Raw genomic sequence first — 13,756 nt, forward strand, 5'->3', positions numbered from 1 at the left:
AAATGTATGTGCAGCAATACCATCAATGTGATGAAAAAAATGTACGTGCATAAATACCATCAATCTGGTGAAAAAGGTACGTGCATCAATACCATCAATCTGGTGAAAAAAATGTACTACTTCTACAGCATATAGCATGCTCAGCCTACAGAACAAACCCACACAGACTAAGAAACCATATAGCATCCACTACTTTTAGAGATCCCCTTTTCCCAAATATCATATTCCACTACATTTTGAGATGCAAATGAAGGAGGGTTTGACCAGATTAAAAAAAAAAAACAGAAAGGACAAACTTTCATCCCAACAAAAAAATTATTTAAAAAGGTGTTTAACATCTGAGTTGAAACAGTGCCCACATAATACTCATCCATTATCAGGGTTATAGTCTGAAACAGACTAAAATGTCTATTCTAGAGTTCTGAGTCATACAGAAATCTGAGGGATCCACAGATTTATCTAACAATACATGAACTTAATACCTAGGTGTTTGTTAGGATTAACACCCCAACTAAGGTCCAGTACCACATAAATGCCATCAAATCCAAAAACAGCACTCTACTTTTTGGGGTAAGAAAAATGCACTTTCTTTACCCAGAAAATAGATCAGTAATTGGTAAAAAGGCCTTGCTTGATCAGATGGCATATAGATTACTCATCATAGCTAATGCTTTGAAGAAAAAAAATGACCACTCTAAACAATACCAAACAATATCTGTAACTTCTTCACCTTTCTCCTCACAGAGACCATCACTGCAAATTTGCAGCAAAAGCAAAGGGACTACCAATAAAACAAGGATGCGCACACTACCTCTAGCTTCCCTTACATATATTTTTATTTTATTTTATTTATTTTACATTTATTTTACATTTGTTGACCGGGCTAGTCCAACTGGATAATTTCCATTTTCAGTGGAGGCCCGGGGAGAAAAGCTCCCAAGATAAAACAAGGTTATAAAAATTAAATCATTTACAATAATTTTATATGTTACATACATTGAGCAACAATGTTACATCACAGTCTTGGTCAAGTAATAATAAGACATAGAACTATCCACATATAGAGAGAGACAGTAGTTCTTTATAGAACAATTAGGTCCTTTGATAACATAGAGAAAGGTTGCAATTTAGATTTGTGGGGATATAATAGCAGGAAGAAAAAAGTGGATTAGTCTGGATTTGTACAGGAACAGAGCCAAAAGTTGTTCAGATGTGAAAGAAGTTGTTTTTTGAAAAGAGGAAAGGAGGTTAGTGAGGTGATGTGTGAAGGGAGGTTATTCCATATTTTGCCAACTGAGTTGGAGAAAAGGCAGTTACCTGCTGAATTTGTAATTCTAGCTATGTTGACCTGTAGCTTTTCGAGCGCAGCTGTTTCAAGTTATTATAGGGGATTAGGAGGTTATTGAGAGCAGGTGTCTTTAATGGTTGGTACAAAATGTTATGAGTTATTAAGAGTTGTTGATATATGAGCTTGTTAGGAAGTTCTAGCCAGTGTAAGTGTTTTAAGTTAAGACAGTGGTGAGTTCTATACTGGGATGCTGTGGCAAAGCGAGCTATATTGTGGTAGGATGTAGTCAGTTTCTTTAGGTTGCTTTTGAGAGATTAGTGTAGATAGAAGAAGCATACATTAGTGTAGAGATAAGATGTGATTGTGCTAAGGTGGTCCGTGCTTCTGGTGTGAGGAAAGGTTTGATTCTGTATAGTGAACCAATCTTTTTATTAACTGCTTTTATAGTGTTATTGATGTGGTAATCATAGTTAAGATTATTATCAATAGTAACACCTAGCAGTTTGGTAGTAGAATCTGGGAGATGATGGAGTTGTCACTTGCAGTAACAGTGAAGTTAAGTTGAGAAGATTTGTGGGTAGGTGTGAAAAGTAACAGTTTTGTTTTCTTGGGGTTCAGGAGAAGACATCTTTTTGAGAACCACTGTTCTACTGATGAAAAGGTGGATTGTGTCAGTGATTGGAGTTCAGGTTGAGTGGAGGCTGTGCATATAATGGTAGAATCATCTGCATATTGTATGCAGGTTGTGTTCTGGATAGATGATTGGAGATCATTAATAAAAATGGAGAATAGGAGTGGACCTAGTATAGATCCTTGAGGTACACCTAAAGAGATAGGCAGTAGAGTAGATAGAGAATTATTCCAGAGTACTGCTTGTTGTCGGTTTTCAAGATAGGATGAGAACCAGGATAAGGAAGAGGAGACCAATTCAAGGGACTTTAATATGTGTAGAAGAAGTGTATGGTTAACCATGTCAAAGGCTTTTGACAAGTCTAGGAATAGAGCAGAGGTTAGTTTGTTGTTGTTGCGGTTAGAGTTGATGGTGTTAGTAAATGAGAGTAGTGCAGTGGTGGTACTGTGTGAAGGTCTGAATCCATGCTGAGTATTAGCTAGTAGATTGTTATGAAGGAGATGGTTAAGAAGTTGTTTATGTATACATTTTTCCATGATTTTGGCTAGAGGAGATAATAGAGCTATAGGGCGATAGTTAGAGAGGTCAGTGGATTTACCTCCTTTGTGTAAGGGTATAATGTGTGATATTTTCCAGATGTCTGGAAAAGTACTTTCTTTTATAGATCGGTTTATTAGGATAGAAACAGGATAAGCAATAGCTTTAGCTGCTATTTGCAAGAATTCTGCAGGGAGCTTGTCTGCTGAGGGGGTAGTTGGTTTAAGTTTTTGTAAGAGAGATTGTATATAGGAGGTAGGTATGGGTTGAAATTGAAGGGGGAGTAGGGAGTTGTTGATTTTACCTAAGAGGAGTTGGGATGAATCAGGAGTTAGGTGGTTAGCTAGACTTTGAATGGAGGTGGTAAAGAAGGTATTGAAGTTATTGGCAATTAAAGAGGGATTATCAGGGTTGAAATTCTGTGGGTGTGGTGTAACTACTTTGCCTGGGGTGAGTAGATTATTGATGGTAGACCAGAACATTTTTGGTTGTTTTTGGTGGTTTGCTGAAGTTCAAAGTAGTAGTTTTTCTTATCTGAAAGGATGGCTTTTTTGGTGTTGTTTCGGAGCTCTGTAAAGGTTTGATGATCAGTTGGGTTTTTAGAGGAGCGCCATCTTTTCCAAGCTTTATTTCTAAGTTTGATTTTTTGTTTAGTATTAGAGGTTAGCCATGGTGCTGTTTTGGTCTTTGTTCTTATGGTGCGACTTGGGGCATGTTGCTTTAAGATTGCGAGGAATGCAGAGTTGAAATGTTCAACAGCATTGTTCAGTGAGAGGTATTTAAGAGGGGACCAGTCATATAGTGACAGATCAGTTTGAAACTGTTCAGGATTAAATTTTTTTTTTTGAGTATAGTGTTCTTTGAGAGGTAGGTAGGTTTACATTAGTTTTAGATCTAATGACATAGGTAAGTGAGTGATCACTGAGGTCATCAGGAAGGATGCCAGTATGGTAGGTTTGTAAGGGAGAGTTTGTAAGAATCCAGTCTAAGGTAGTTTCCTTTTTACTTTTGTTATTTATTCTAGTGGGGCTATCAATTAGTTGTTTGAAACCATAAAGGTTTATATGGGAAGTAGGGTTAACATTGTTACAGGATTTCCAATCAATGTTAAAGTCCCCAAGGAGCAGTGTTTCTTGAGGGAGGTTATTGGAGAGTTGTTCAAGAAGTTGCTCTAAAGTAGGGATGTTGTTTCCAGGGGGGATATATGCACAGATTATATTAATAGCTTTAGTGGTGTTAATTTGAATTTTGGAGCAGATTATTTCAGCATTATTGTTTTGAATGAGGGTAAGGTCAAGAAGAGTAAGCTTCAAGTATGTTTTATATAGAATAGCTACACCACCTCCCTTCCTGGAGGTGCGATCTAATCTGACAATGTTATAACCAGGTGGGGTAATTTCAATGTCTTTAATTGAAGGTTTTAGCCAAGTTTCTGATAAGCAAAGTATATCAAATTTGTGAACTTCTAATAGGGCATGGAGTTGGCTAATTTTATTACAGATGCTGCGTATGTTGAGATGGGCCAGAGATAATAAGTTAGAGGGTGTAGTGGAAGAAGGAGAGAAGGGGTTGCTATGATTTTTGTGTGTTTTGCTAGTAGTAGTTTGAGGGCCTGGGTTGGGGTGTATATCACCATCTTGTAGTAGATGGAGTAGAGTAAGATAGTTGTAAATTATATGTTTTTGGAAGGTGTAAAGTGACTTCTTTAGCTTTGTTTTTAGTAGTTTGCAATGTAATAGTCTGTGGTATTTGGCAATTAGGTAATTGGATTGTGAGGGAGTATGTAAGAAGGAAGGAGGTGTGGATGTTGTTGGTGTACTGGTATGTTTTGAGGGGAGTGAGAGAGGAAATGAAATAGTGTGTTCATAGGAGGTTAGGAAGTATGTGGTGATTAGAAGGGATGTAAGTAAGAAGCAGATAGGTAATTTTAGTTGTGTGTGGAGTGTAGTTAAGGTCATGATAGAGTAGTTGTGGGTTTAAGTGTGGTTTATGGGTGTTTAATAGGTGGAAGTTTTGTGGGAGTGTAAGGTGTGTGGTAGGGGTAGTGGTTTGTAAGGTGTGTTAGTGAGGGAGGTGTTAGGCTGGTTAGAGTATAGGAATAGGTGTGGCTAAGTGTGGGGTGGTACCCAATTAGTAAGGATGTGAGTATGATTGGGAGGTTGAAGTTGGAGGTGTGTCTAGAGTGAAGATAAATGTAGGACCCCGGGGGTGGGTGGGAATTGGGGGTAGGGTGGGGAGCGGAGTGAGCCCGCAGGGCGAACGGAGCGGGAAGAGCCAAAGCAGAGAAGGTGAAGGAAAACAATCAAAGAGGTGCTTATTTTGAAGGTAAGTGGTCAAGGGGAAGGAAGAATATTTGGTGTAAGTAGTGTGTGAGGTAAGGTTGAATAAGATAGAGAAAGGAGAAAGGAGGAAGATGCAGAAGAAGGCTAGCAGATAGTGGGGAACAATAGGAATGAATATGCTGGAAGAAAAGTCTGGGGGGATAAGCAGTTCCAATTGAAGGGAGCCACCTAGTGGACACAGCAGGTAATTGTTACCAGGTTAACTGACTAAGTGTGCAACTGAGGTGTGGGGCAGGTAGTAGGGGTTGCTGGTGGTCAAGGGAAGGGAGAGGCTATGGGTGGCTGCTGGCAGTTCTTACTTAGAGATAAGCAATACCTCAGGGAGCAAGAAGCATACAAGTAGTAAATAAAAACCTTGAAGAGTTTGTAGGACGTACTTTCTTGCGTCTTTCAGGAGGAGTCTATCCAAGGAAATATAGGGTAAATACGTAGGTAGGGTAGGTGACTGGAGTCTTTGGTAGGTTAAGCAAACCCAGACCTACAGGTGGTCAACAGGCTTCAGAGCTAGGAAGGGAGGGAGAAGAAAAGGATTATGGTACAGTGTAACAAAAATATTAAGAAAGCAGAAGAAATGCAATAGATAGCAGTTCCTGTAAAACCTTCACACATGTAGCAAATATCACAAGATAATAATGCAGGATAAAAACATTTGCTTTATAAAATTCAACTAAAAACATTCACACTTGTAGCAAATATCACAAGGTAATAATACAGGATAAGAACATCTGCTAAATACATTTAAGCAGCATAGTGCATAAATTCAGCTGTATGTGATGAATAAATCTCAGTGAAACACTGTAGAGGCAGGAGTATTTAAATTCTACCAACTATCAAAAATAAATACCCCAGCCAGGTATTAATTAATCAAGTGTTAGGTACCCTCTATTTCCCATACACAATCTATAATTACAATTGAAGTTAGACAGTCCTATACCAAGGAAGTACATTCACTGGGGAAATAATTCTAGGAGAATGTAGACAGGGTTAGATAGGTAGGAATACAATAGCACAGGTAAATTCGATGCGAGGCCCAGGCTAAGCTAATGCAGAGGTTAACGCAAGTTAGCTAAGCAAGGATATGAAAGTTATTGTATAAATAACGCTCTTTACTGCAGCAGTTGGGACATTGAGAAACAGGGCTTATATGAAATTGATAGTGTAGCTCATTTGTGGCGTTTTAGGCGCTGAAAAGAGCTGAATGTAGTAAACAAGTCTAATTGTTAGGCTATTTACTGTGCTCCCCACGTGCATCAGCTGCTAAGGGAACAGGAAGGCTAGAATGAGTGAATCGGGGGGAAATATATGCTTTGTAGGCAGTTTACTGGGGTGGATAAGTTAGTCGTGACAATGTAGGGTAATGTGAGAAAACTATGCGCGCTAGGCAAATGGTAGGGATAGTAGGTACAGCAGGCTCCCTTTAGAGAGCGTATCAGGCAGGTCAGGGAGAACACGCTGCAAGCCTGAACTGGGTCAGGTGTAGTTCGCGAGGGAGTGCGCAACAATGGCAAATGTGAAAATAAGAGTAGGTAGGCTCATAAACCAGGTAGATGAAGTCGCTTTGAGATAGACAAACTAGAGTGGAAGGGTGTATAAAACAGAAAGTAGGAGGCACATTGCAAACAAGAGAGTGTAGAAGGAGTGGGAAAAGGGGAGCATTAGTTATCTTAGGTAACAACACAGTACATGCTCCGTACAGTTCTGTCAGCGTTTGTTGGGTATAGTTGAATGAAACAACCCGCAACTATCCCAGAGAAAGCCGAGAAAACAAGCGACAGTAAGAACAAGTGTTGGAGAGTGTTGTAGAGTGGGTCGACTAGTAAAACTACCAGAGGGAAGCTGTTAGTAGAAGAATAGGGCTAATAGCAGTTTTCCGTTAGCGTTAGTGGAGAGCTTAAGTGGTAGGTAAGCGACCAGTTCGGTGCACGCACCACGAGGCTAAGGGACTACTTGGGCTGCGTTGAGAGCTGTTTATTTGTAGTTACTAATTAGGGCCCTGGAACATTTGCGATGTTCTTGTGAACATTAGAAAAAAGTAAAAAAAAAAACAGAAATGCCCCTTCCAACAGGTCAGGTTAACAGAATCCAAGACTATTAAACCTGATAGGCTTTGAGTTACTGTTACACAAGCTCTTCTATGTTCACACAATCGGAGACAATCACAAGAATGCATTAACAATGTAATCCATACTAGCGTCCTTTCTTATAGGCTATAATTTACAGTTTCAAAAGCTTTCCTGTGTTTAAAACATACTAGCTTACCGCTTTAGTCTTAATACTAGGTCGTTCAACAGCAACGACATCATAGGCAACAAACAGAGTAAAGTACTGCTAAACAATGAGTAGCAGTAGCGTGAGCAGGAGTGCAATTATTTGAAAAGTTTACAAAGCACAATACAGCAGGTAATAATGAGCAACTCACACGTTAAGTCTCCAGAGGCAGGAACGCACAGCAGCCAGGAAGAGCTAGGGAAAAGAGTTGGCGCGGGTCCAGCCAGGTGTATTTATAAGTTCCAAAAGGAAGTTAGATAAGAGGGGGAAAGGGGAGGGGCGTAGGGCAGGCAAAGTAAAACGGAAACAAGATAGGTATAGCAGTGTAGGGGAAGACTATAAAAAAGAAGCCAAAGGAAGTCTTAGATGAGGTAATCAAAGGGTGTTCAGAGGTAGGAGAGGCAAAGGTAGGGGGTAAAGTGTATGAGGAGATAAGGAGACGGATAGGGAAGCAGAGTAGAGCCAAAGCAGAGAAGGTGAAGGAAAACAATCAAAGAGGTGCTTATTTTGAAGGTAAGTAGTCAAGGGGAAGGAAGAATATTTGGTGTAAGTAGTGTGTGAGGTAAGGTTGAATAAGATAGAGAAAGGAGAAAGGAGGAAGATGCAGAAGAAGGCTAGCAGATAGTGGGGAACAATAGGAATGAATATGCTGGAAGAAAAGTCTGGGGGGATAAGCAGTTCCAATTGAAGGGAGCCACCTAGTAGTACTAAAGAAGCAGGAAGCCTTCCTCATTTTTACAGACAGGCTACACTAAAGGGCTACCCACTGCATCCAAAGATCCTACGCAGTCAACATCCTCTCAATTCAGACAACATAGATAAACTTAAAAAACAGATTGCAACTTCTCAGCAAGTGCACTTTGTATATGCAAATTCATTCTTTTAATCTTCACCATCAGGAATTCTACAATCAGCTAAAGACCTCCTTCACAAATACACTACTTCTAAATGCTTTAATAGAGGCAGCATCACATAAGCCAACTAAGAACGTCCTCCCTCATTTATATAATTCACTACATCTCTCTCTCTCTATTTGTCCTTTGACTTGCTACCTTATTCAACACTTTCATCTGACTTTTCACTAATTCCCTCTTCCTCCTTGCTCCAGTCCTTCCTACTTAATCATATTCTTCTTCTAGTTTTTCCTGCCTCCATGACAAATGCACATAGTAGAAATAGTCAATGATACAAGCAGTATACAGTCGCTATTCATATATTAACAACTTGATAAGGTTTGTCATACAGCTTAACAGCCTTACATGCTAACATGATTACTAAACTGATTAACCTCTGTACCTTTACTACACTACTGTTATCTTTGTATTAATAGAGTGTTTACATTCTATATAAACGACCCTGACAATGGTCCATTTAAATCTCTTTAATAGTACCTAATAAATATTTACTGCTTCAATATGATCGTCTCCTGTCACCCACTACTCAAAATAGAAATATGTTAGCCAGACTTAATTAACCATGTTCCAGAGCATTCTTCCTGCTCTACATTTAAACATACTTGACCACCCCAGCGTGAGATGTACCAACATTTAATGACACACCATTCCTCGAATGATGTCACAACATATCACATTTATAGTTTTCTCCCAGAACTCTGATATTTATAATTTTATTGCTTATACCATTAATGATCCCTGTGGCAGAAGCCTTCTATGGATGTTCAGTAGAGGCACGAGCCCAGTTTCAATTGTTATCCTGTATTCAGCATATCTTAACCCCCTACAGTAAAACAGGAATATAAGTCACATTCTTAATCTCAGTGCAACACACCTATTATTTAGACAATTACAATATTCTCATCCTGTACATAAACAGGTACAAGAGAAGGAGATGCTTTATGGATACATGGACTGCAAAGAAAGCCAAAGCATTAGGAAGCAAACTGGAAGGAATACTAGGAACAATAAATGGGAAATCTGTATAAATTTCAGAACCCACTGCCCCAGTCATGGTGATAGCCTAACAAACAGAAGGCAGTGCGATCTCCACCTCAGCAGCAGCAACTGTCCTTTGTAAAGGACAATCCCAAAATCTGTGGTTAGTAAAATAACAGCTACTTACTGAAACAACATTGCAGTTCCTTCCTCTAAACACCCATAAAAGAATATCTTTTATTAACACAATCAGTACCTAAATCCCACCCATCCTTATCTCTGCCACAACACTTTAAAGTTTAGGCAAGGAACAGCACATATCTCTCCCTTCCCACAACACACCTAATAAATTACATAAATGACCAATGTATTAATTTAAACAGTCTTACAGGTAGTAGCCCATCAGTATTTTGCATTATACAACTTTCTTACATTTTCTTTTAGAAAAACATTTGTCTGTAAAATGTTCTGAACTGCATTCTCATCTATTAACCTAGAATGAAACTCAGTCAGTATCCCTTTTTCAGTAAGTTTAGTAACAGTAGTAGCAAAAAATAAATAAATACTGGCAAAAGAAGGCTGAATCAGAGAAGCAGTAAATATCTTCCCAAATGTGGTAGTGGTAGCAGCATCTTATGCAGTTCTTTCTTCTACATACATAAACCCAAGAGCCAGATGCCATCAGGAAACAAGCAAGCCCCAACCTGCTGAACATCCCGAGTTTAGTAGTTGCTGCAGAATGCTCCAACAGCACCGAATAAGGAATAACTTTCTTCGGAGCTATACACACACACACACCTTTTTCAAGGCAAACCACTAAAGTAGCAGACTCATCCGCTTCCTACAAATATGGTAGACACACACGGAAGAAGTTATCAGGGACCTGGGGACCCAAGTTGACAGTAACCTCTCTTTTGACACTCACATTGCCAAAGTGGTTAGGAAGACCTTCTACATCGCCCACCTGATCATGAAGGGATTCACATCCAGATCAGGAGAGGTCATTGTACCCCTGTACTCTTCACTTATCAGACCAATGATTGAGTACAACGCCCCATTCAGAATGTACCTTACCCGACACCTGCAGCAGTTGGAAAGACTCCAAAAGTTCCTCACCAAAAGGATAAAGGGGCTCAAACATATGTCATACGATGCCCGACTGAAGAAACTCCAGCTCTATTCAGTCGCATACTGTCTGCTCAGAGGTGATCTGTGCCTGACATACAAGGCCATGTCCAACCCGGAATTAATGGACATGCTCCACCTCAAAAAATCCAAATCCACCAGAGCCACGAGAGCAAGAGACTTAAACCTCAACACGGATATAAATAGGACATGCTGGAGGGACAGATTCATCACCCAGAGACTCCCTACACTATGGAACAGAATCCCAGTCCATGTGAGGCAGAGCCCTTCACTGACTCTGCTCAAGAGAAATCTTGACGAGTGGATGGGAGATCGTAGGTTTACCCCGGGAATCATCTCTGTATCACTGCTGGACAGAGGCACAGCAAACTAATGGGTATAGTATTCTCATCCTAAGGGGTGGTGAAAGCCACACACACTCTGGCTAGGCTTTTAAATGCCCTAGGGCAGATAGCCTAGTATGAACCTATGAACCTTTAAGATGAACAGCATTTTATCCCTCCAAAGTATCAACAAGTAAAATATCTGTGGCCTACAGCATGTTGGATAATTCGCTAGTCACTACTTCAGAAACTTTGGAAGCCTCACAAACCACAACACCCATGCATACAGGATTATCTCCATTACTTCCATTCCACCCTCTATTACATTGTTCTTTAGGGAAGGACCACCATTTGACAGGCCTGCCTCCAAAACAGAACAGCATTTACCCAGTGTTTTGGTCAATATTTTTCATTTCTTTACAAGGTCTTCTTAATATTATGGACTGTCAGAGGGGTGAGGGTATGCATACTTCTGCCACACATCAAATCATTTCCCTCCTGGTGTTAGCACCGTGGGCTAGATAGTTTGAAATAAAATGTTATGGAATTATTCTGTCAGATATCTCTAAAGAAGGATCCTGTTAAGCACTATATAAATTATGCAGCCATAAAGTAAACTGATAGCACTTCATGGCATCTGTATTACACAGACAGCATTTTTCAAAAGTAACACGGTAAGAATTCAGCAGCTTCTCAATAATGAAAAACCTCAATACGACCTGGAGAAAAAAAACAAACCTTCAGAAAGGAGTGGATGCTACTAGTTAGCACATGAAGAATATAAAAAGGAGTAAAAGACTAATGTATTGTTAAAATATAACAAAATGATTACACAATTCGGTCTTCTTGGTAAACATCCTTCTTTGTTCTGCTTTCAGCATGTGTTTCCTGGTGCCATCCACTCCTGGGCTGGGCTCTATCAGATTCTGAATGATAATAATCCACCAACAACTGTTGGAAAAGTGCTAAGAAGGTGATATAGTAGAAGAATATGGCAGGTTGCCATGTTTGTTTCATCCTTCCTTCTCTCCTTAGTTACGAGAGGAACAGACAAGCCCTTTTATAATGGTTCACAAACCATAATGTGGCACTGCATTCAGTGGAGACAAGCATATAACATTCGTACTGCGGCGTTCATGCACCAATAACAAGTACATAACATTTTACTCAGTGAACTGAAGTTTTCTTTGGGTACACTTCAACTCTTCAATAAATAGACTGTGTTATTCACTTACTTGTGCATGGCATGTCCAGAGGATCAGTATCAGACCGGTAGTATCCACTACGACAGACACATGTTGTAGCCCCCTCTGATGTAGTTCGGCTATTAATAGGGCAATGGATACAATTGCCTTCACCTTGAGTGGGCTTAAAAGATCCAAAAGGGCATGCTGCAAAAACATAAACACAAACAATAAAACATCATGATCAGACACAAAAAAGTAAGAATCAGAATGTTGCTTATAAGTGAATGACTGACAGAGTAAGCATTACTTGAGTATTTCAAACAGTTGCTTCATATCAAATTAATTATTCTATATTATTTGCATTAAACATATTAAGAACACTGAAACAAATCCTTTTGCAGCTATTTGATTTCAGAACCATAAATTTGACTTAACTGATTTTTTTTAATGTTAACTACTAATAAGCAAGTATAATGGTAAAGTGTTCTACAAGACTTGGAATTCTTTATTTATTTATTTATTGACATTTTTTTTATCGGGAAATTCTGAGTAATAAATACACATTTTCAGCAGAGACCTGGGAAGAAAAGCTCCAGAGAGTTAAATAACAGCAAATAAGACACTAGTATGAATGTAATTAAAAAAGCATACATGCATAGTTTGATAGTGGACTATAACAATAGTTGTGATTATAATAAAAAAAAAAAATTATAACAAGTAACCTCTAACATGACTAAAATTATGTATGCCAAGTTGTTGTTGTTGTGATGAGTACAAATACACAAAGCTAGCTTCATAAAGTGTGTGTGCCAAGTGATGAGTACAAATACACAAAGCTAGCTTCATAAAGTGTGTGTGCCAAGTGATGAGTACAAATACACAGAGTTTGCTTCATAAAGTGTGTGTGCCAAGTGATGAGTACAAATACACAAAGCTAGCTTCATAAAGTGTGTGTGCCAAGTGATGAGTACAAATACACAAAGTTTTCTTCATAAAGTGCGTGTGCCAAGTGATGAGTACAAATACACAAAGCTTGCTTCATGGCACAGAAGACTAAAGCTCGGAGTGTGACCCAGGACTGGTTAGAAACCCAAGATATAAAGTGGGCCTGTGAGTGGTGAGGATGAGGTGATTGGCTTGTAAGCTCACCTATCCTGGAGTCAAGGAAAGCAGTTGTGTCTGTTCTTATGTTTGTACCTAGTGACACAGAAATGTACAATCCACATGTCATGTGATGAAGATGCATGCTTGGCTGTACTGAGCTGCATCCATGCATTAACAATCTCATGCATGCGGAACTTTGGATGCTCACAGGGAACTGTGTATTAGGTCATTATGTCACAAATTTACTCGTAGTCATTATGTTTGTAAACACACACGTCAGACCATGCTGATCAGTTAGGACCAGAAAACTCCCTCATGGCTGCCTAGATGATGTCTCTTACCCTGGGGATGGAGTATTAATGTGACATATTATGCATGGGCCTGATATTCAACAGGAACAGAATAGAAAAGAAAAATAATACAAAAAAGAAGAAAACATACTCTTTCACACCAAATGTGCCATATCATAAAGTCGTGACAAGGGTGAGACTAAAGAGGTGGCTGCTGCTGTCTTGAGAAGTTAGCGGGAATGATCAGCAAGTGCCAGTGGGGTTTCAGTGCAATATCAGCGTTGATCTATGAAGCCATGATGATACAGGTAGTTTACAAATAGCTGTTTCCTGTTTTTTTTTTTTTTTTTGGCCTTGCAAAAGTGTTGTGGAAGTCTGCAAGTATTGACTTTATAAGCTTTTCTACACTCCTGAAGGAGCACCAATAATGCAGAAACTACTGTTGTCAGTGATGTGATTTATTGATTTATTGATTAATTAATAATGTCAACATTTTTTTTCAGAAGTAACATGAAGCTCCTAGATTACACACACACACACACACACACACACACACACACACACACACACACACACAGTGTGTGTGTGTCTGTTGATAAGCTCACCTATCCTGGGTAAAGGGAGGAAGTTCTGTCTGCGCTTATGCTTGCACTTACTGACACAGAAATATGCAACATGCAGACGATGTGATGGAAATCCATGCTTGGCTCAACTGAGTTGCACCTATGAATTCAACTTCATCTCATAG

General features: G+C 39.3%; 1 protein-coding gene across 2 annotated transcripts in view; it reads right to left on the reverse strand.

The window, feature by feature from the left end:
• The window catches only part of EPHB2 (EPH receptor B2), a 2,126,559-nt gene that overhangs the window by 667,881 nt on the left and 1,444,922 nt on the right, over positions 1-13,756 (reverse strand). For both annotated transcript variants that reach the window (XM_044061768.1, XM_044061767.1), the window contains exon 4: positions 11,663-11,818. In XM_044061768.1, coding sequence (XP_043917703.1) covers positions 11,663-11,818 — 156 coding nt within the window. The remainder of the gene's footprint in view (positions 1-11,662; positions 11,819-13,756) is intronic.

Source organism: Protopterus annectens, chromosome 2.part0 (genome assembly GCF_019279795.1).
Source record: "Protopterus annectens isolate FY-2018-M chromosome 2.part0, PAN1.0, whole genome shotgun sequence".
NCBI lineage: Eukaryota > Metazoa > Chordata > Ceratodontiformes > Protopteridae > Protopterus > Protopterus annectens.